Below are 24,371 nucleotides of genomic sequence, written 5' to 3'. Positions count from 1 at the left end.
ACTACTTACCTTCTCAATGCACCAATTTCGGAAGATCATTCGTCCGTCAGTGACTCGTTTCAAGCATTCTTCGGCAGAAAACACGTAGCAAAAATAATTCGCCATTAGAAAGGGGAGAAAAAAGTGATAACGAAAAACGAGTAATTTTAGTACTTTTAGTAACCGGATTACTTTCGTGATTAGCTCCTAAGAGAGGCTTTCACACGATTACAAAATTACTACAACAAGCCATTGATTGCAAGTAATTTGACTGCTCGCAACGAGGACTGTACAAACCCGTCTGGAGGAAGAAGTCCGTGACGTCATGATCTCACTTTCTCGTCCCTACACGCAGTATGGACAGTAGGCGTGAGCACGCGCTCGCCCCGCGGGGATCGCGGCCCGCCTTGCGTGTAAAGGGGCCAGCGTCCCACATCCGGGGACGTGGGCTGTCGTCATCCCGTAAGAAAGGGGAGAGGGAAAGTGATTTCGTCGCCCGCTCGTTAGGTCAGACAGAGGAGCAGACAGAGTAGCGCGGTACTACCGTCGCGGACTGCCGTCGGTAAGCGACCGGAAGCCACCGGAATCTTCGATCCTCCGCCCGAATGTAAGTTGCGTGTTCGTTTCGGTTCCTGATATTCGGCATTTTTCGGTAGCTATAATTTTGCAGGGGCGGAGGGGAGAGAGGGACAAGAAGGGGGGGGGGGGGGGCATTAATTATATGCGAAAAACGTCAAAAGAAGTGAACATCAAAGCACATCGGCGAACTATAGTTAACAGGTCGACCTTAGTCAGCATCTATAAAAAAGTGGGTAAGCGAGTAAAAAATCGGCGTTTTTCGTTGTTTATATTCTGTACCGGGCGCAGCAACTAAAAAAAAAAAGGTTTTCGTGAAAAATGTTTTAAATTTTTTTTTTTTTTTTTTATGTCGAATTTGCAAAAAACACTTTAAAAATACCCGATTGCAATTCTTTCACATTTTAATTAAAGTTGAAAGTCCGTCTGAGGAAGATCTTCTGATCTTTTCATCGGAAGTCACGTACTTCGAGAGGTATCAATCAATGCATTGAAAGCCGACAGAAATCAACCTTATATATAGCGATTCTTTAATTTTTGCAAAAATCGCGTTTGAAGTCATGTAAACGTCGTCATCATAATTAACGTTGGGAAGGGGGAATAATAATGAAGAAGACGCCTCAACAGGGCTGCACATACCTGATTACACTATGCCTAGACATTTAGTTATATAAAAGCAGTTACATGTCTGATTAAAGGGACCTAAATGTTTTTTTTTTTTTTTAAAGACTGACTACTCCGACTCCCGACAGTATAAGGTAGTAGTGACACCCACGCAACGCGGGATCCCAACATCTAAACAAAACATGAAACTCTCAACCACTATCTTCTTTTTTTTTTTTTTTCTTGCCAAAGATCGACGCTTCAGCGCAACAACTGTTTGATGCAAACCCTTCCCAGTGGCCAGTATAGCCCTCGCCATGCGAAATATAATTTAATTTGGAGCGATTTTTGGATTCACGTTCAACGCTCCATAGTCAATTCCACGATTAGATTGTAGAATCCATACGATCACGCCTTTAGCGGCCTTCCAGTCTCAAGGCAAAACATTTACATGAAACGGAATCTATAGTGCACAAGTGACTTTCACTTCGTTTTGACATCGCGCTAATCCTCGGTTAATCCCTTCCATTGGTACGCGCCCACTCAAGGACAACGTCGCCAACCCGCACCACGTAAAACTGCCAACAGCGAGGTCAAAGGAAAACCCCCTCAAGCGTTAAAACCGTTATCAAGAGAATCACACACATCTCTACTATTTGCAGCGTTCGTTGATAAACAGTTCCAATCGTCAATGCATTTAAATATCAAATAAATAAAGAATTCTTAAGAGGATTCGTGTTAAAGGAATGGGGCAAAAATTAATTCGTTGTTTCGTTCTCATCGCGTTACCACACAGTTTGCATTCGTAAGATGGTTGTGAACATTAATAAAGTAATGAACTTGTAGTGTATGTAGTAAACAAAATATTTTGACATTTTTGTGTCAAGCTTCATAAATTGTGGGGCGTTGCGTCCGCTTTTGTAGGCGCTACCGTGACGTCACGTGACGCTCAATTAGTGATACACTTAGCGGCTAGGTTTTCCCGCCAAACTTGGCAAAGACATTTTCCCGCTAACTTTAGTGAAGACATTTCTCCGCTGGATACAGCGGAAAACTTTTGACGTCATGTGACATGCCTTCGCAATGTCAGGACGCTGGTGATTCCCCGCCGTATTTAGCGGATAAAACACCCCGCTAAGTTTATTGACAATTTTCGCTAAATTTGGAGGAATAAATTTATCGGAAAAATTATGACATCAGGCGACATGCCTTCACAATTTGCTGACACCGTGACGTGACAGTGTCACGACACTGTGATTTCCCGCTAAAATTGGCAGATGCGCTTTCCCGTTAAGTTTAGCGGAGAAATGTTTCGATAAATTGAGCGGAAAACTTGTTACGTCACTTAATTTACCGTCTCAATCTGCTGACATTGTAATGTCAAGATGCCGCGACACTGATTTTCCGTTAAATTTGGCGGGCCACGACGTACATGAAACACACACGGGATCCGCCGTGAAACCTCGCAGAAAATACTATCGCTGTAATAAAAAAAAAAAAAGATAGACGCACACATGTTTTTGTCATTTCTGAGGTGATTTTACCCTCTAATCTGGCCTCGGAAAAACGGATCGACGCCCGTCGTTTTCCGGCTTCGCTTACCCAGTTCCCGGCAGTGGCGTGACAAAAATACTAATGACTAGACTGTTCGAAGATCGGTTTGCTGTCTATCGGCACCGAAATCGAGAGTGCAACGTGCCGTGCGAGTGTTTCGGTAGAAGGCTTAGCTGACCCCATTTTATTTTTCGCGCTCACTCCTGAGCGCATCGTCGTATAGGGAAAGCGCCGACTTTTTGTTGACTGCGTTGTGTTGCGTCGCGTTCCCCGCGTTTCACCGGATGGATGGGTAATATTGGCTATGCCCGTTGAATCGGGCAGTAGCTTGTGCCACCTAGCGACGAGGCTTTGCCTCAGTGTTGCCAGGCTCACTTCTCCACATAGATATTCGTATACCTTAAAAAAAAAAAGACAGTATACCGTTTGTATCGGCTGGTAGCTTGCCCCACCTAGGCACGAGGCTTTGCCTCAGTGTTGCCAGGGGGTAGAATTCGCCACCTGGTAGCGACAGTGACCGATAAACTACAAATCCATTACCACCATTGGTATGACGCCAGGTGGCACTGAATTTCCGAAAGGGTATATTCCGAAATCCAGTGCCATCTAATAGATCATATAGCTGGGTTTTTTTTTCCGTACCATTGGCGGTAGTGCACTTGTGTTTTATCGGGCACCTTCCTTACCTTGGCAAGTCAACGGCAAGCGAGGAAGTCACTGTACGGTCTCTTCTAATTTACTTTCAGTTTCGATGGCGGCGACAAAGATATAACTGGTCAGAACGGAGCTCCGATCCACATAGACACCTCGAATTTGTTTGGCAACAAACTCAGTGCCGCCATCTATTGAGCATACATGGGTAAATTACTTCCAAAATGTAATTTATTTACAATTACTTTGCTTCAAAAGTAGTTTAACTACAATTACAATTACTACTATGTGGAAAGTAATTAATTACAATTACAAATTACTTTTAAAAAGTCATAAAATTACTTTACAACTACTTATTTCCGATAGCGGCCCAACTTGGGCCATATGATTTTAAATGAGTTGTATAGAATGCAACGTATTTATTCACACCTTACTTAAATGTTCACGTACTGTACTGTCTATTTATGAATTTTGTTAAATTCATGATGGAAGTTGACAGTGTGGGGATATAAAGTGCTATGTTTTTATATTTTCAATAAATAATAATAAATTAGTTGACATGCTCAAGATGCCAGATCGCCAAAGAACAAATTGGGTTGACAGACTTTAGTTAGCCAGGCAAATAAAAATGTGACAATTAGTCACATAGGAATATTTTACAAGTGTTAATATGAAAGCAAAATCCACACGCGCTAATATGACCACATTCACATACAAACTTCATGGTATTGTAAATTATTTACATTGAGTTGAATTCGTAATGGCTCAGAAATATATAACTACCGAAGCGGAGCCCCCGGACCATTGATGACCATAGCCACAGGCGTAAGGTCAGTCTCCAAAGTGCTTATGCAAATAATATCCGAACTAAAACCTACGTGAAATAAACTCGAAAATAATACAAAGATACGCATATGTGACAGTACTGTAAGAGGGACGTAAAAAGCTGACAAAAATGAAAGAAAAATAACTTCAGAGACAATTAAATTTCCCAACCTCGGCTGAAAGCTGAAGCTCAATTTTTTTTTTCTTTCAATATTTTGACATGTTTACGCTATTGTTTTTTGCTCGCACCGCAGACGGCGCTACACGGTGCCGTTGAGGTAGGCTCCAAAGAGAATCGTCTATCAGCCCGCAGTGTGAGCAACAAAACAACAAACAATGCAACGCTGTTTATGTTGTGCGTGTGTGTGAGTTTGTGTGTGAGTGTTTTTCATCGGTGCCGCAAAGTCTTGCAAAATACTTGAACTTTTGCAATTACTGACTCTATAAACTAATTAAATTATAATTGCAAGTCCCTTTAGCCAGAATTAATTACAAATACCAATTACCAAAGAAAATAATTAACTTACAGTAATTGACTTCCTACCCAAGTATGGTATTGAGTAGTCCTGGCACACTTCCGGTCCGAAAATACCTAACTTCTTTTTTTTTTTCTTTTTTTTACGCGTCGGTATTTTACCGTAGCGGGTGCATCAGGCGTGACAGTGACATAAGCGACCATTTTTCCAAAATGGCGCGTCAATTTTATCTCGCAAAATATTGCGAAACTTGCCGTCTAGTTCAGAACCGAAAGCGTTTGAGGACATTTACACACTGGCGCCACCACGTTTTAACTCACGCGAGAACGAGAAAATACACCAAAGGGCCTTAGAGTCGATTGTGTGCCGCCCACAGATTAACTAAATCCGAGTTAGAAATGAACGCTTATGATGGCTCTTGCGTTCAATCCCCACGCCACAATCATTGTACCAACCCCCTCGAATCCATAGGCATCACCACCATCCGCTTACCTTCAACGTCTTTCTTCATCGGCCACCAGAAGGCCGCCACTAATATACGGCACAGATGTCATTCCTCAGATAATGATGATGATAGTAACCAAAGTTGCCATACTGAACTTAGGAAAGTGTGTATCCTTAAGCCTTCCCTGTGTGTAAGCACGACCGCGTTTTCAAAGATTCATCACCGACTCGCCCAACAGTCAGCATTCCTTTGGCGCACTGTGTTGTCTTGTTCTTACCTCTTGTCCTTGTATATAAGTATCGCGCTACCGTAAGATTAGTGGGCACACAGGAAAAGCCTAGCTGCCTTCGTCTTTACTCACCGTCTCCCACCTAATCAGAGCAAACGCTCAGCTTTGCCTCAACTCACTGTTAGAATGATGAGTACAAACAAAAACATCTAGCCTTTGCGTGTACCCTCTAATTCGCCCAATCAGAGCTCGGCTTTCTGACGTCACCATGTGCTTTCATTTCCTCCTCTCACCCAATTTCTCTAGGTATACGTGTCAAGACGTCTCAGCACGGTTGTGTCTTTTCCACGCGAGCGTCGCAGTGCAGTATTTTTTGCTCTGTCTGGAAGGGGCGTAATTCTTTAAAATTCATGATAGTTCTGGCTGAAGTCACTGGATTTTGGGAAAGTATACGCCATTACCTTTTCTGCCTGCCAGCCAGACAGAAACAAATACTAATACACAGACGACGAAAACCTCGCAACGCGATTGGCTGTTGGGTCCCTGCTGCCAGCGCAATCGCCATTTTGGTCCTTTCAAACCGTCGTACCTTTGCAAAGGTCGTTCTGAACCAATCGCGCCAAGCTCTCTATGAAGTGTCATTGCATTTAGAGTGTTTCTCGCTAATATGAGCTTCTTTGGCACTGTGTATGCAATCAACTCATCAATCGTGCTTAAATCCACGGTTCGCTTACAACATGTATTGTTCTTCTGTATTTCAAAGACCGGACAATGATTTCTCAGTGGCGCCAAGCACCTACGCAGCATGTGGTGGCGTTGCCAAGATGTGCGCCTGTTTCGCCGGTGTTTGTATAACAAAATCTGGTTACGCAAGAATTATACCAATAAAGCTGCCTGTCACCACGAATTTGCATTGGCTCACCACGAACGCGGAGGTCAAGAAGAAACAACTCATTTCCTGTACCAAAATGGCAATCATGCGGGTAACTTGGGGTTACTTTCCAAGAATCGAGTGAACTTGTTCTGGCGAGGCATCTTTAAAGTGTTGTGTTCTCCAGCACCTCCAGTCTTCCAGTGACCTATTTATTGAGTTAAGACTTTAACGGCAGAATCAACGGAATAGTTATCTTCCTCCTCGGCCGTCACGACTATGCAGGCACAAGGACAAGCAAACGCCTGTATACTAATACAAACGTGCAAAACGCTATCTGGCCTCGACACAACTGTGCCCCCCTTCGCGCACGGATCGATGGAGCGCGATTCACCGTGTCATGCGTACGCTGTCGGAGATCAAGAAACCGGACAGAAAGAGGCCATGGCGCCCGGCATCCTACCGAGCTTCGGCTTCGTCCAGACGGTACGCCACGCCGCAACGCGTCACTCGAGCGTGCAACCTGAAGGTCGCGTATACTGTGACCCATTAAAACAAGACGAACTAGCCGGCTCGTCCTTACTTCAGCCCTCTTGGTTCTCATAATCACGGTGGCCGGTTATCTGAAGCTTTATCTGGAATGCTAGGAAACGCTTTTCCGTGCTCCAGAAATGTTAAAACAGTACGCGACGCGATCGACCAGATAAAGTCCTCTTCACGAGCGCCTGATTAACCTCAGCCGACAGCGCCCCCGCCGTTCAAACGGAGCAACTAAGGAGATGATGAAAAAAAAGAGGTGTCTCGCATCTGGGCGCGCGTTCTTTCCTATCAGAGCGTCTGCCCTGACCTTGACGGACGGTGGCTTGAACACCGCGCCAGAGATCTGTACGCTTCAAGGCGTTCATAAAACTTAATGCCGCCGTTGAGGCACGCAAATAGGGTCAATGACGAAGCAGAGTCCAGCAACACGAGTAGCGCAAGTGCCGAATTCTACATGATAGGGTGCATCTAGTGTTACGGAACATCACTGCAAGCTTCATCTGGCCAGAAATGCAATTGTCAAGCTATCACAAGAACTGGAGATTTTGTTTGAATCTTTGTCGCTGTCCACTCCTGAATATGTTGTATGGAGTTGTATATAAATCGATAAAATGCTACTTCCTATATACGACGGCCTTTTGAACGCGCGAAAAGCCCAAACAAAACAACAACGAAAATGCCAGCCGCTTGATGTGATTACAAAAATAAACGGATAAGCTCTAAGCGATAAAGTTCGCGATTGGAATGGAATCACGGCACAGACCACCCTAGTCGAGTAAATGATTGGTATTTCTGGATATCTATACAGACAGGTGAATTCTCTCGAAATAAGATATTTGACTAGCGCGGTATGACTGTTTACCTGGGGTCTTTAACGTGGAGCCCGGAGTAATGATTACAGTAGTGCAGTTAGACTGCATTGTAAATTATGTCGCAAATGATCTAAAACGGCTATCCACAGCGCCACACAGTTAGCTGAAACACCTGTCGACAGCGCCAATTAAGCGCGGTATGCGTACAACCGCCGGCAATATGAAGGTGAACACCTTACCTGGTTCCTTGCCTGTTTTTCGGCTCCCTAAAGCTGTATTAACTCTCAACGTCTCAAATGGTACGTGGCCAAGGGTCTCAAATTTGCGTTCTAGGCTCTAGCCCTCTTCTGGAACAGAGCTTGTTCCGGAACTTGCAGGAGCGTCGAAAACAAGAAGAGGGCTATTCACCTTCATATCGCTCACGGGTGTACAGTTCTTGTAAAGTGTACTATGCAAGGCTACGAAATCTCGAAACGGATATGAATGAATTCGGGCGCCACGGCGTGGAACTTCGGTACCCTGGAAAGGTGTTTAGTAAAAGGTTAAAAAGCGCGAACAATTGGGGACAATGAAGAAACACGGACGGCAGCACAGGCGCTTCACTCTTAACTGGTTCTTATTATCAACTTCGACACCTAAATGTATTTATCCATATCGCCCAAACCACATCGCACTCGATCACCACTATCAAAGACAAAGACATCAAAGACATCTAGAAACACCATTTCACTCTGAAGCAGATAACACAGTCGGAGCGCTGACGCAATTGCTTTTTTTTTATGTAGAATGTCTCTATAATTTTTCTTTACGTTTTTGTCTTTTGCCTTTCTTAAAAACTTCGTGGAAATCAGGTCAGGTTTACATTCACATCGCCTACAATCGTCAGCAAGATGGCCCACCACGTTGTTGAGCACACACAGATTATGTTCTCGTGCTCTATCATTGGAGAAGCGCCCAGTCTGCCTAATGTGGACTCTGCCACAACTAAACGGAATCTCGTACACCACGTTGGTGACACACGCAGTACATTGCACCGCGTGTTTCTTGGAACACGGTGCTTTTTTTCTGCCTCGTAAACATCGGACAGATCCTAGCAAGTTTACACGGTGCCGAAAAGACCACGTTATTATCATATCTGCCAGCTACTTTTTATTTTTTTAGATTGTGAGACACGGCATGCATGTACGAAATGACTTGTATACTCGTTTCCTTTCTTTACTTGCATCGCTGTTTTTCTTTTTCCCCTGTTTAGCTTACCTGCATCACTGCCTTTTTTCCCCTTTCTTTTTAGCTTTTGAAGAAGGCTCTCACAACAGCTAAAGATTAGGTTAGGGGGTACCCCGCGGGTCTTAACATTTTACTTGTTGTTTAAAACCGATGTTCATCTGATGATTGCAACTTTCTTTCAGAACCGCACTTAGACATGTTAAGGTTATCCCCCTTTTTGCCAGTTTAGAGCGAGCAGTTTCACACAAAACCAGTTTTTTTTTTTTTTAGTACGCGGACAATATTGCCAACAGGCATGTTCGTCAAAAAAAAAAAAAAGAAACTAAATGCCTAAAAACTGAATGCCGTTCTTCAAAGGCAATTCCCAGGTATATTTAATTCCACCTGACAACTCCATCAAAACCTCAACAAACTGTTCAACCGCTTTCTCCAAACCCGACTCTGCGTCTAAAATTAAAAGGTAGTCATCTACGATTTGCAAGCCTATCTGAAATTTGTCGGTCTAGTGTCGCTAAAAAAAATGTTACACAAAACAGGGGCCAGTTATCCTCAGCCACTTATCCTCGGTTGCGAACTGCAAGCTCGATAATGTGTTCAAAAAGCACGATTGAAGCTTGGAGTCCTCGCGTGTTTAAACCAACACCGTCAACGTCGACGGTCTAACATTACTCTTCTTTCCATCGATGAAAGCACAATACACCTTGAGAAAAGGAAGGCCCATCGAACGTTAGGTTCACAGCTAACAAGCTCACCGCCGGATCCCGATTTCGGGACCCGACGATCCGTTAGAAACCCTGGACCCGACCCCTCATCTATCCCTGGAAGTCAACGGCATCGAAGAGGACCTTCAGGCCCTCCCGGCCACTACACAGGACTCTCAAGCCGCGGGGAAGATTCGACCAGCAAAAAGAAACATGGCGCTCGCAAGCCCATATTCAAGAACGGAGGAGGAAGCTTCCGCCTCAAAGAAGGTAGGACTTGTTATTTCCGACGAGCACTGGGCAGAGTTCCAGGCATTCAGAGAAAAAAAAGAAGAATACGCTCGCATAGAGCTGAACAAAAAGAAGTACAGCGCTTATGAAGAGCACGAAAAAGACATTGCAATGTTCTTGCAGAACAAAAACGCGTTCTTCAACTACATGAACGAAATCTCCAGCGACAACACCGAGTCACAACATTTGACTCCTGGCACCGAAGCTTCGAGCCAGGGCACACAAAATCTCGCCGGTGGCGATGGTATTGCGGCCCCCATGGAACAAGACAACCAAGATGGCACGTGGCAGCAATACACGAGACGTCGCCGACGCAACCGGTCCGATAAATCCACGTCACAGACACCCACGCACACGGTCGTCCTGAAGCCCGTGTGTCGCGAAGACGTTTACAACATTGCGAGCAAAAACATCCGCGACGCTATTACCAAGACCGGCGTAAGCGACAAGGAGTGCTCAGTTCACACGAGTGAACGTTCAAACACCATCGCTATCACCACGAAGAACCGTGAAGCCATCGACAAGCTCATGACAATAGGCAAAATCGACCTAAAGGAAAAGCGCTTGAAATGAAGCCATACGTGGCAACCTCAAGCTCGCAAATCAAGGGAGTCATTTATCTGCGAGGATACGACAACGACGAGACTCCTGATTCGCTAACAAAAGAACTGGAGTGCAAAACCCACCAGATCTCCTCGGCCAGAATCATCGGCCAGTCAGGAAGAACGGTCCTCATTACCTTTGAAGGCCGGTCCCTACCAAACTACGTCCGATACGCCTGCGAGGCCTTTAGGGTAACCTCATACAGACCTAGGCCCTTTGTGTGCTATAACTGTCACCTCCTTGGACACAAAGCCGACGTCTGTCCTATAAATATCAAGCGCTGAAGCAGTTGCGGACACGAGCACGACGCGTCCGAGAACTGTAAGCTGCAACCCAAATGTGTCAACTGTGGAGGGACACACGTTGCCACGAGCAATGATTGCCCCAAACGCAAGATCCCACCCAAGAAAGTGAAACCTCCACCTCCACACAAGAAATTGCAGAGCAACAGCTCCTACGCGAGTGGTCAAGCAAACACAAACTCGTCCCAACAAACACCGTCGCCGGAGTTTCTGCAATCCTTTAAGAATTTTCCGACTCTGCCATTAGCCATGCAGCCCCTTAGCTCCAATGCGTGGAACTACCCTCTGCATCAGAGCGGAGGAAGCAACACCAGCTCGGCCACGTCGTCTCCCTTGGGATGGATTGCAGAAGTACAAGCCACCCATGGCAGAATTGACACGCTTGAAGGGAAAGTCGGATCCCTCGAAAGCAAGGTTGACAAGCTATGCGACCCCGTCTACGCACTCATCAGCAAACAGCATGGCAAGTAGCGCCTCTGCGTCCAGACCCAAACCGCCACGCCAAAGAAAGAAAATAACCAACGTATGGGTCCTCCAGTGGAATTGCAGGGGTCTCCAACAAAAACTTTCGGAGCTTAAGCTCAGACTCCAAACACTCAAAGACAAGGCTCCCGATGTTATCCTCCTCCAAGAGGCGAACGTCAAGAACCTCAAGATTCGAGGTTACAATGCTTTTCTCCAGCCAATAATCATCAGAAAAAATGGTAACTCCGGACTAACAGTCACCCTCGTTAAAAAATCCCTACCGCAAACTCAGATCGATACCGAAAATGAATGCAGCGAACATCGTGAGGTGGTTGGCACTCGAATTCGATAGGGAGACACGACCGTCGATGTTTTTAATGCCTACATTCGTCCAGGCGCCACAGAGCTAGACGACGCATGGATACGAAGACTTATAGACAGCCGAACCCCAACTATACTGGCGGGAGATTTCAGCGCCAAGCACACAGAATGGGGCTACAACTCTAGAGACAACAGAGGCAAGGTCATTAAGCGTGCCTGTGAAAGAAAGCGGCTCGTTCTCCGCAACGAAAAAAGCATCACAACGAGGCTTGCACAATCTAACAATCAAACGGACACTACTCCCGACCTCACGTGGACTTCGAGACAACTTAGAGCGAGCTGGTGTGTGCTACCAGACGCCATGGGTAGTGATCATTTGCCCATCAAAATTACGCTTTCACTTAGTGTCGCACCAAAGAAAAAAGTATGTTTTATCAAGTGGGACGCCTTTCGCACCCACGTTCAAGATCTCAAAGAAACTCCCCTGGCAGAAAGGATTGTCCAGGCGGTTAAGAAAGCCAAAAAGGTGTACAAAGTGAAAGAAGACATGCCGACTCCAGACTTACATCTCGTTAACCTATGGGACACTAGACTTGAAGCTCTCAAGAAGTACAGGAAACGCAAGACTTTAGGCAACAAGATTTCCCTAAACAACGCGACGGCTAAGGCAAAACGCTACGCCAACGAGCTTTGTCGAAGAAAATGGTGAACACTGTGCAACTCGTTTAACGAGAAGACGGGACCACGCCGGGTCTGGCGGACATACCGCGGCCTTGCGGGCAAAACTAAGGCACAAAACACAGGCAGCAACATCGCCTTGAAACTCAAGATCACAGAAGAACAACTTGCCGATCAGGCAGGAACTCTCTTCTTTCCGCAGCAGCATCCGCCCCCGGAGGCCGAAATCTATCAGCCACTTCAAGTTGAAGACCCCGCACCCGAGAACGCACCATTCACCATGGGCGAGCTACTTGAGGCACTCACGGCAGCCAATACCAACTCGGCGCCGGGACCCGATCAAGTCACAGTCGCGGCACTAAGAAACTTGCCTAAAGAAGAACTTGAAGAACTCCTCCAAAGTTACAACGACATCTGGGACGGCGGAGAAATCCCGGCTGAGTGGAAGAGATCAACGGTCATCCCGATCCCCAAGCCCGGAAAGCCACTCAACACCCTACAAAACCTCAGGCCTATTTCGCTAACATCGAACTTGTGCAAAATTCTAGAAAAGATGGTTCAAACAAGGCTTTCATGGATCCTCGAGACTCAAGGTGACCTGCATCCAATGCAGACGGGTTTCAGACCTGGCTTGTCCACCCAGGACAGCTTGGCAATGATACATCGTGACGTGTACGAGAAGCCCCAGTTCAAGAGACAACCAAGAACCATTGTTGCCTTAGACATCAAGAAGGCATTCGACAGCATTCCTCACAAGACGGTCATCGAAGCAGCACAAAGACGCGGAATCCGAGGCAACATGTTAAACTTTATTAAGTCTTTTCTCAAGGAGCGAACGTATCAAATAGTTATTGGTGCAAACAGAAGCCCCTGGCGGCACAAAACACCGGCATCCCCCAGGGTGCTGTGATATCCCCAACACTGTTCAGCATGGCTATGACAGACCTAGCGAACACGTTGGATGCCATACCCAACATCAACTTTTCTATATACGCGGACGACGTTACACTCTGGACCGTCAAAGGAATTGCCAGAAAGCAAAAAGAAACAATGCAAAATGCCCTGGATGTAACACTGGCCTTTGCGAGACAATCAGGCCTCCATCTCTCGCCTGAAAAGACCTCCTTTATGATCGTCACAAAACACAAAACCACACGTTTCGACGAACAAATTCAACTTAAAATCGATGGAACCCCCATCCTAAAGGCCCCCAACCTCAAGATCTTAGGCGTCACCTTTGAGCAAAATGGAGGAGCTGCGACCTGGATGAAACAAACAAAAACCCAATGGTCGGATGGACTGAACCTACTTCGAAAGCTCACGACGAAGGCCTGGGGAGCACAGTCAGATCTACTAAAGAGATTATACCGAGCCCTCCTCGTTTTGAAGGCGGTGTACGGCCTCAGCTACCTCCGGCTTAATAGAGTGCAAGAAGAGACCCTCAATATACTCAACAGAAGCGCCATGAGGGTCATCACGGGTCTTCCCAAGTTCACTCCTATCGCCAAGCTGGAGAAGGCTGCCCAAGTGAACAAGGTCCGAGAAATTGCCGACGAAATGGTGCTGGGACAGCTCAAAAGGCTCTCTCGCTCGGACCATGGTAGAGTCATCTTGCAGAAATTAGAAAAGACCACGGACCTTGACACAACAACTATTGCAGCACATCCGCCGCCCCCGTGGGAAACGGAGGATATCTCAACAAGTAGGCCAATACCCCAAAACCAAGGAAAAGACCATAAGAAGAGGCGGCAGCACCAGAGTGAAGAACACCTAAAGAAGATTGGACAACTCGGAGACGATACCGATGTCTTCTATAGACGCCTTGCAGCAGCTGTGCATGGACGCCGCCATAACTGACCTTCAATTTTTGTTTCCTATTATTTCGTTTATTTTACTTCATTATTACCATAGCAGGTCAGGTTATTGCCACGTTGGATTCAACTGTGTCCTTTTCTAAAACATCGGCCTTTGTAGAGGATCGTCAACTACCGTTTCAGTTGCTCGGCATTTTGGTAAGACAAGAGAAGGTCAGCAATGGCGGCTGTAATTTGGCTCGTGTGTAAAGCGTCTATACCGACGCGGCCAGAAATGAGGCTGGACGCACATGCATCGCATGGAGCTCACCCACCCGCAGCAAAACATGGAGAGGGGAAACGTACAAGACGAGCAGCTCCAAGACGGCAGAGCTGTTGGCAATACTGCAAGCCGTCAAGGAAGCCACAGACAATCCCCAACGAGCCAATGTAATTATTTACACAGATTCACAAGAAGCACTCCGTGAATGCAAACGATGCCGCTCGCAGAATGACATCGCGCTCCAAATACGAAGCGTTGTTAAGCAATCAAAATTCTACGTCACCGTCGTTATAGACTGGATTCCGGGCCACGAAGGCATACCGGAAAACGAGAGAGCGAACGAGGCCGCGAGGGCGCAGCTAAACGCATGTACCCTGCCCTCACAAGGCCACGATCCTCTCCTCGCACCTCAAGAACAAGACAAAAGGCCTGCCATACCACCTGACCCAGACGAGATAAAAAGGGAGGAGCGGCTTGCCCGAAAACTCAGGCTCATCTCCCTTCTTCCGCCAGATTCTTATCCGATCCCGCCGGAATACAACCGGTGGGAGGAGGTGAGCATCAGGCGGCTCCAAACAAATACGGCCATCACGCCCATCTGGCAGGCTAGATTTTATAAGCCTACAGACCCGAACGACCCAGGCATTGACCCCAACTGTGAATACTGCGGTGTCCCGGCAACGTGTTTCCACCTCGTGTATGACTGCGCTGAAAGTTCGCGGTATCGCGAAGCAGCGTGGAAGAAGCTTCCCCCACAGGCAAGAAGACCCACAACATATGAAGAGTGGACCCTTCCGGACCTTGCAAACCAGCACAGGAAGCAGATCCTCGACTCCCTGTTAGACTTTCTCCGTCTTTCAGGGGTGGCGAGGCATGTATGACCCCCTATCCCCTTTCCTTTTCCCTCCACGTCACTCCAGATGATGCTACTCAAGAGGATGTGACGAATCCCCTTTGTACATATAATAAATACGTTTCGTATATACACAATACACCTTTTGCTAAATTACCTAAGCATCAAGAAGCATGCTGAGTGTGTAATTACACGCGCTGCACGTGATGGGTTCTGCAGTATAGTAACTGTTCTAAAGCCAAAGCTTAAAACAAATTTTACCTTGTACGCGCTCTCGTCAACGCCTTATATGAAATACTTTGAATCTATAGGGAGGTATTCACTGGACGCCATATTTGAGGGCGATGTTTAGAGCGGATGCTCATAACGAGCTCACATTAATAGCCTGCTGAGACCGGCAATTTTGATGGTGCGGAATGCTCGTTGCAAAAGAACTGTAAACGATCGCTGTTAGCACGCGCTCAGCAGCCGTGCACACAGATATGGCCTCCAATGAATACGGAGAAAGCGAGCGCGTGCGGCGCGTGGACCTCAATTCCCAGCATCCTCCTTAATGTTTGGGTAATTTAGCAATCTGCCTGTTAACCCAACCATATTCCGTTCCATACCTATACAACGCTGCCAAAGCAACTGGCGCGAGCGCGTGGCTTTATCTAGGGTTTCATTTGCGCGAGAACGCGTGTAAATTACGTACGAGATCAAGCCCATGCTCGCGCCACCAGCTTTGACAGTGTTGTTCACTAAGTATTAAACAGGGTGTAAAGACGCCATAGTGAGCGTTTTTCCAATCGGGACTATACTCCGTTCCCCTCTAAATTGAGACAAGAAGCTCCGCCTTCAGCGCGAGCTTTCTGACCTTGCTGACACAAACGGGAACGCGCAATCACGCAAAACCAAAGCTCAGTAGAGTGCCTTCATACACACGCGCGCCTTTGCTTGAGTGGTGACATCTCAGCCATTTTTCCGCTCAATTGTTTTTCATGCCTTTTGAAGTGCGCGCAATCCGGTGTCACTCAGCTCGAGCGCGTAGCTTTGGCTAATGCAGACGCCATTTTACCGCCCAAGTCATGCACCGAGTGCGCGAGAGCGTCACGCGCTGGCACATTCAGTGCAACAATGGATGTCTTCACCCTGAGACAGACAGACATGCAGGCACCCTAAAGGGGTATTCACACGAGGGAGAAATCCCGGGGATTTCTCCCCGGCACGCGCGCATCACGAGATGAAAACGCGAGGCTTTTGCACATCGCAAAGCCTGACGTTTTCGTCGTGGGATGCGCGTGCCGGGGAGAAATCCACGGGATTTCTCCCTCGTGTGAATACCCCTTAAAGCTCAGCGGAAGCCAGCGACCTCGCGCTGAAGGCGGAGCTTCTAGTCTCAGCTTAAAAGGATTGTCCGGTGAAAACCGGAAGTTCTTAAGATCTTGTCATGGTTACCTTACGGGAGCCTAATGATGAACTTAGGCCATTTTTATTTTATTAAACGGTACACCAATTTAGTGTAATCAATGACGAATGATTCTACGAAACTCCATGCCAAATTGCGCAAGTATCAATGGCTGCCCTACCATGTCTGCTGTGACGTCACACCAGGCTTGCAATTGTCAGATCCTATGTCTCATTCCTCCGTAGGAGCAGAGTGCTCCTGAAGCAACTCAGAGTTCTATTTCACTCCTATACTTCGTTTCAGCTTCGGTCCAGACGCAGCCAAAGCTACAAGCGCGAGCTCCGGGCTTTCAGCGTCCCTGCCAAGCACGCGCGCTCGTGCAGTGCAAGCACTGTTCTGGGCCACGTGCTCGCGCTTGTAGCATCGGCTGCGTCTGGACCGAAGCTGAAACGAAGTATAACTGTAAATCTCGCGGAGAAGTGTGGGACGTGACAACTGCACAATGAGGGTCACCTTTCCTTCCCAAAAACATTTATGTGAACCACGTCGTAGCGCTCACGCGGAGGACAAAATTTTAAGGGCGTTTCAGCTCGGCGCTTTCTTTGCCTTATGTAACGTCAGAGCCTCCACTCCTCTGAAGGCTGAAAATGAAAACGCCGTTTATGAATGCTTGATTTAAAATACAATTACTCTACCAGAGAAGCACACAAAAGTCAGATTTGTCCCGGAAGATTAGCCATTGACAATGAGGTCTAAATGTTTTCTTGAATAGCAAATTTGACCAGACAATCCCTACGGAGATGAAATTGTTTGTTTCAACTTTTTTTGTTCAGATGTGTTCTATGTTGTGGCGGCAGCCCAGAAGCACTATACTAGTATTTCTGGGCCGTCGTGAGAAAAACCAATAAAACTAATTTTAAAACGAATAATTACATTTCAACACTGCGCTTGACGGCGGTCTGTGAAGCTCCTTTGGAATGCCGCCACGTCATCGGCCTCTAAAAAGCAGCGCCAGCTCGCGGCAGCATGGCTCGCTCGTGGAGTTACTTAGCCGGGAATGTGACTTGGCGGAGAACGCTAACTTTGTTTACTACGTTGTATATATTAAAGCTTTTACAGTGCTTCCGCAATGTGCATTCCACACCATTAAGATAACCGCTCTTTGCAGACGGTAGGTAGGAGCTTGACCTGAAAATGCGAAAACCTCTGCTAGGCCAACCATAACCCCCCCCCCCCCCCCCCAACCCCCGGGGATGCGCTGTAAATAACGCGCCCAAGTACGGCACAAGTATTGCAAGCTATCTAAATAGCTTGCAGGTGTCGCTATTGCTGGCTACTGAGGGGGGGGGGGGGGGGGGGGGGAATCGGTGGCCGAGTGGGCTAGCGGCGCCAGTCTTGTACACGTTACTAAAAAAAACTAATCGATTACAATTACTATTACTCTTGGCTAAAAAGTATTCGATTAGATTACTTGATTACTCGACGGTAAAAGTAATTGGACATTACTTAAAGAAGTAATCGTTACTTTTCCGATTACTTTATTGTGTGAAGACACATCTTTAGCGCTCATAACAATGCACTACTTCCAAACTATATTTCACATTTCCACAAGTATTGAAGAAAAACTGGCTCCCTCTTCGTGGTCGTTGCACCTTCACAATGCGGACACAAGCATAGAATTCGTTTGAAGACGTTTAATGATCTAAGCGTTCGCCAGTGTTTTTTTTTTTTTTTTTTTTTGGGGCGGGGGGGGGGGGCGGGGGGGAGGAGCGGAGGGGGTTCTAGATCTTGTTAAGCTTGAGCAAGGGTTGTCGCTCATTTTATTATTCACATGTGGATGAGCTCGCATGTTACACAAGAGAGCAGCAGCTCCAGGATTTGGAACGGATCATGTGTAGTATCCATTAGCGGAAGAGATCGCCCCGACCACTTCTCAACTTGCAACATTGCTTGTCACAAAGACAAGGTAGGGGAAAGGGGGAATATTTAAACTGCCTTTGTTATATTTTGCATCCGCTTTAGGCATTCTTCGGTTCTGGTTCTCCTACGGGCTGCGAGTAGGTACCCTAAGCAGGATTTTTTTTTCTGTGTGTGCGTGCGTGAGGGGGCTAGTTTGAACGAAGGACTCACAAAGCTACATTCTGCTTCCTCAAACTTCGCCCTCAATGGCCTTTGTCACGCACTGTGGCTTCCCTGGGGCTTCCCACTCCCAGTCCCAGCTCGAAAAAAAAAAAAAAACGGATATTCCACAGAAACTGTAGATAGAAAGAAATTGACCTCGTTTCCTACAGCTCCGCAAAAATCTTTCTTTTTTTCGTTCAAAAAAAAAAAAAAGCAAATTTTATTTTTGTCATTTCATAAAAAAAGGTGTGTGCCCGGGGGGGGGGGGGGGGGGGGTCCCGTGAAATTGTAACGGTTACAAGTAATTTTATTACTTCAAAAAGTAATCAGATTACCCTTGTGATTACTTCCTAATAAAAGTAATCAACTGATTACAAAATTACTCCAAAAAGTAATCGATTACAAGTAATTTGATTACTTGTAATGCGTACGGTACAAGCCTAGCGCACACCAGCTCGGAGCACGTGGAGCGAAAGCTCGCGCTGCAGAACCCAGGGATCCTGGTTTCAGTCCCCAGCCCTGTCCATTTCGATCTGCATGAGCATCGTACCAGCGTGCGGTCGTGTATCACTACTGCGTGGTGCACGTTAAAGACCCCAGGCTAGCGCTTGTATTGAACTGGCTAAATTTCACATTTAGAGCGAGTGACTCGTCGCAACTTTGAAAAGGCTGACGAAATACACGCTGTCTAAATATCCGCACAACCGCAATTATTTTGCTGGGTACTGAGGGTTCTTAGGTTCTTTATACTTACTGGTTCCCCCGTGCTGCGATGTGTAACTAACACGGTGAACCGAACGTTTGTGGCACAAAGAATTCTGGCATGGCCGCGAATGACGTTACGGACAAGCTATGTAAAGGGTGTTTTCACCGACGTTATTTCGTCCCCCATTTTGTTCTAACAGACTGGCGCGTCCAGAAGGCCAGCACTCCGAAGATGCACCTCACACCCTAAAATTGTTAGTGCACAAAATCTTACAAGTTTCATCACGCTGACATCTAACAAAAATGGCGGATTGACGTCATGGGAAAGCACCCTATAGGCCATAGGACGTACAGCCGTCGGATATTACTACTAGGCGTGATTGTTACGCGTTGACGCCACCAAGCGGCAACACTCTCAACTACAGTACCCTTGGCTGTGCAGAGGCACTTGACGTCACGAGCGCAATATGGACTGCGCTTCTCGCTGGCCCATTTTGAAGCGAGGAGCCACGGCATTTCGTTTCCGTACCCCTTTAAGGCTGAACGGAGTATAGAGCGATGCTTTTGGTTGCGCACGTCACCAATCGCCAGTGACGGGATTAAGACAAAAATGGCGTCTCCTTGCGATGCTCGGACTCAGCACGCGCTCATTGCCTTCCGTGGTGCTGTCTTCGCCTGCAAGCTCACGAGACGTCGCAGTGTTATCCGAGGTAGAAAGCTCGCGTTAGAGGCGGGACAACTAAAATACTTCCGTGTCGCGTTCATCTTGTGACTAATGTTGTTGTTACCATTCCATCGGTTATCACTAGGCCAGCGAAAATATGCGACCACGGTTGGGCATTCGATAAAGCCTCTTGATTAAACTCACGCTTTGCGTCGCGTCAAGGGGCATCGTGGCCATGTCGCCAGCAAAATGTTGTGCGATGTATAAAAAGAAAGTGTGTTGCACCCCGTAAATTTGAGCGCTTCTTACGTGCGTCATAAATGCACTCAAGCGTCTGGTCGTTTCCTCAATAATGACGCGTTAATATGCGATTTTTGTGAACGCGTGGTACGGAGAATGAACGGTCTTTAATCGCGCACCATGTTGCTCACACAATTCTGGCACTAGCTGGGACCAAAGCCGTTTGACACAAACACATTAAGGGGTCTTTAGCTGGGGCGGTCGACGCTCTAAGGCGGTTGCAACGGAACGAGGAAGCTCGGCAAAAAAAAATTAGACCCGCAAATGATCATGTTCTCGGAACGCGGCTGAAAGGGACGAAACACCAGCGACGGACGCTGGAGCGAGGCGTAACAAAACAAGAGAGCCGAGACACCAAAATACGGTTGCGTGTGGAGGTGTGCCCCGCATACCAGGCAAGGAGACGTCGGAACAGGGCTGCGTTTTTATCTCGGTTTGGAATCCGTCGCTGAGAGGCGTTTGAAGCGGGAGTGCGCGCTTGCTTTCCTGTTTTTGCTTGCTCGCCTGACCCTAATGAAAGCCGTGCTATAGATTCCGCGAACCCCATTCATCATTTCCCTGTCGTACCTTTCTCGCTGGCGGGCCCTGCCGCGCGCTCAACCAGTTGCCTGTTCGGACGAGGTACGAGACATTTGTTCAAGTAGTGGGCGAGGAAATATTTCTCAACGCGCGCAAAATGGCAGACGAAAGAAATCAAAACGCCACAAAGAGGCACGCCATTCATTTAAGAACGCCGCAAAATAAAAAGGAAACAAAGCAACAGCAACTTTAGCGTGACCCAAAATGACACATAATAAGGCTCGAGCGTTACAAAATGACAGACGATAGATCTTACACCGTTACAAAATGACCGAAGATAAGTTTCGGACCGTTACAAAATGACCAACAATAGATTTCAGAGCGTTACAAATAATCAATGACGGGTTTCAGACCGCTACAAGATGACCGACGCTAAATTTCAGAGCGTTATAAAATGGCGGACAAGACATTACATAACATCATAGAAGGAAACACCATTTACTTAAGAGAGTCCAATTTGTCATTCGAAGAGAGTTGTAAAATAACAGGGGAGAAACTTTACGAATGCCACAAAATTACAGACAATAACTTTTAGACTGCTACAAAATAAGAGACGATAGACTTTAGCGAGTAACAAAACAGCACGCCCCTCATTTCAGAGCGTCACAATATGGCACACGGCTTGTTCTAGGGTGTTGAACAACATCAGACGGTAGTTTTCAAAGTATCCCACAATGGCAGACAATTGTGTTCAGGGTGTCACAGAATTACCCACGATTCATTTCAGAGCGCCACAGAATGACAGACCATAGTTTGGAGAGTAAATCGAAATAGCAGACGTTAGATTTCAGAGCGTCACAAAATGGCGCACGACTCATCTCAGAAAGTCATAAAATGGCGGACGTTTCAGCAGACGATACATCTTCGAGCGATAGAAAGACGGCAGATATTTTTAATCCCCAGGAAACCGGAATTTTCGAATGTCGGGTCCCAACCCTTCGGGTCTTTCGAGCAGCTTAGGGCTTCCCACTGCGCATGAGCAGAAGTTCTACGCATGCGCGGTGCGACGCCCCAAGCTGCCCAAGGGACCCAGAACAAGAAGGTCGCCTATTCTAAAACTCCCAAATATAAAGTTCTGAGTTTTCTCTGACAGAGAGAATCTAAACCTCCGGCTTGAAATATTCACGCTAACGGAATTCTTTTTTTTTTTTTCACCGCAGACTGCGCAGGAGAATGCAGTTCGCTCTGATTTTCCTGGTGCTCGCCTTCTTGGCCGGGACGGGCACTCTCTGGGCCTGGCCGTCAGGGGCACCGCACAAAGCGTGCGACTCTCAGACCCCACAGCACGGAGAAAACCAGCCGCAAACCACCCAGTCCCCGTTCGTGGTCCACGCCACTCCAAATGCCGTAGGCCAAGGACAGCACGTCACTGGTCAGTCCGGTCTTGAGACCCATCGAGCAACCCGTTCTATTACAAGAACTTCATAAACCTCGCTTGATGTAGTGCAATTTCACTCGAAAAAAAAAAAAAAAAAGTCTTTGAAAACGTCGTTAACGTGTCCCTCGAAGATTGACACACACAGGACATGTCCTGTGCCAAGGAAAGGACATCAGTGATCAGTCCTGGTTTTGAGAGCCATCGTGGAAGCCTATTCGAAAAGCTCCGCAAAGGCAACTTAATGCAGTAATTTAAAAGAAAAATAATGAAAGCTTGCCATTGACGTTATCAGTAACGTTGCCATGAAAGGCGTTCGCTCACTAGACATGTGCTGTGCCAAGAAGGGCACGTGACTGGTCAGTCCTGGTCTTGAGGCCCATCAAGCTGCGTGTTCTATATGATGGCCTCCATAAAGGCCGCTTCATGTTGTGTTCCTTTTTCCAATAGAAAAACAAAAAACAAAAAAACAATGAAACAACAACAACGTTTAGCTTTGACAATAGAGAGTTTTAGTATTGTGTTGAACCAAACGCAAGCGTTGTGCGCATGCCTTAGCGTTGCTTGCTACACGCTGCGCATGTGCGTCGTCGCCATGCAACAATCCAAGACCGCAGTTTGGACTCCGCGCACGCGCATCGTGGAACACGCAAGCGCACACTGCTTGCGTTTGCTCCCATACGCAATACTAAAACACTCTAAAAATTCACTACCATTAGCAACGTTTCACTAAAAGATCAACTAACGCATCTTAGATAACAAACACGCGGTGCTGCACTCGCCATGGTCCCATAGTTGAGTCAGACGCACAAGTCAGATTGGGCACGCGTGCTGCATGAACGTTCGTTCGGGGCTCGTGGGTTGCACTGATCGCACAAGAGATCCAGCTCTGATACAGTCCAATATGAGTTATCGCCTCAACTAGGTGACGTGGAAAGTCCAGCACAACGGCTCTGTTATCTAGGCGGACTTGCGTGGGCACTCGGCGGACATGTGTTGTGCCCACAACTCATATGAGCAGAAGCGTTTAGTCATAAATAATAAGATAGACCTGAGTAGTTAGCCAGTCATGCCAATGGGCGGCACGACAAATACGCTGGTTAGCCGCATGCTAGATTAAAAAAAAATACACGAGGTGTGATGAGGATTGCGATTGGCAATAGTAGGGATGCCAACCGGTCTACTATCTATATGCTTTTTACTAGCTGTTTGTTTGTAAACCATGGCAACGACCTGCTAAAACACTATTGGCGTTGTACAGAAAATCTAAAAGAAAACGGCTATATTGAAGACCGAGCTGATAATTTGCGTTGTCCTTTCTGTTGTGGCCACGGGGGCACACTCTGACAGTTCCCGTGTCAGCCTAACATGGACCGCAGATGAGGCTATCAGTGAGAGTTCCTCGCGTTGAAGCCCTCAACGGCTGCACAAACGCCAGAGCAACCGGAGCACATTGCGAAACAATCCACGCGCGCTTGCATCCTTTGCTGCGGTCCACGTTGACGTTAGACAGAGCACAAGAAAGACAGCAGGAGTGTGCTTTCTGTAGTTGTAGTGCTTGGTCATGTCGTCACAGTATATCAGGGACGGGCAACAAATTGCTCCTAGCTAGCTTACCAAATCGAGGTAGTATCATCGACGAAGTTTCTCACAATTTCGCCGGTCCGTTTCCCCAGTGACCGTATACGGCAGCATACCTTTCAAGGGAATCCTCCTGACGGCACGAGACGTAAACACCAGTCAAATCTTGCACGGAACCTTCACCGCCGACGAGAACAGCAAGACCTTGGACTGTTCCGGAGGACAAGCGGTAGGGTAATTTTTTCCCTTCCTCGGATGATTTTTCTTCATGTCTGTCTAAACGGCTCACCATAAAAAATATTTCGGGCACTTCTATTGCAGAACGCGATCACTCACAGATGCAGCACCGAGAAGAGTCAGGTGGCTGTGTACTGGACACCACCTAGTGGTTACACTGGACAAGTCTACTTCAGGTGAGACCCAAGGACCATAAATAGACTTGGTGACACGATCCGCAACCGTTCCTTTTGTTTTCTTTCTCCCCAACACAGCGCAACCGTCGTGCAAGCCTTCAACACTTACTGGAAGGGAATCACCTCCGACGGTGTCTTTGTGCAGTAAAGAAATAAAGAAGGGTGAAT

At 47.0% G+C, this 24,371-nt stretch overlaps 1 protein-coding gene across 1 annotated transcript; it reads left to right on the top strand.

Moving 5' to 3' along the window:
- Positions 1-489: 489 nt before the first annotated feature.
- LOC115330289 (defense protein l(2)34Fc) lies at positions 490-24,366 on the top strand. Its single transcript, XM_029992060.4, has 5 exons — positions 490-586; positions 21,995-22,206; positions 23,886-24,019; positions 24,112-24,203; positions 24,282-24,366. The coding sequence occupies exons 2-5, from the start codon at positions 22,008-22,010 to the stop codon at positions 24,349-24,351; spliced, it is 495 nt and encodes a 164-aa protein (XP_029847920.1). The 5' UTR covers positions 490-586; positions 21,995-22,007; the 3' UTR covers positions 24,352-24,366.
- Positions 24,367-24,371: the final 5 nt, after the last annotated feature.

The sequence above is a fragment of the Ixodes scapularis genome, unplaced genomic scaffold (assembly GCF_016920785.2).
Source record: "Ixodes scapularis isolate PalLabHiFi unplaced genomic scaffold, ASM1692078v2 PGA_scaffold12__126_contigs__length_90152505, whole genome shotgun sequence".
NCBI lineage: Eukaryota > Metazoa > Arthropoda > Arachnida > Ixodida > Ixodidae > Ixodes > Ixodes scapularis.
The sequence above is the reverse complement of the archived record's forward strand: the minus strand, read 5'-3'. Positions and strand labels throughout refer to the sequence as shown.

Coding starts and splice junctions, on each gene's coding strand:
- LOC115330289 (XM_029992060.4), top strand. CDS start 22,008: ATGCAGTTCGCTCTGATTTTCCTGGTGCTCGCCTTCTTGGCCGGGACG. Junction 24,020..24,111: donor ACTGTTCCGGAGGACAAGCG/GTAGGGTAATTT, acceptor CTTCTATTGCAG/AACGCGATCACTCACAGATG. Junction 24,204..24,281: donor ACTGGACAAGTCTACTTCAG/GTGAGACCCAAG, acceptor TCCCCAACACAG/CGCAACCGTCGTGCAAGCCT.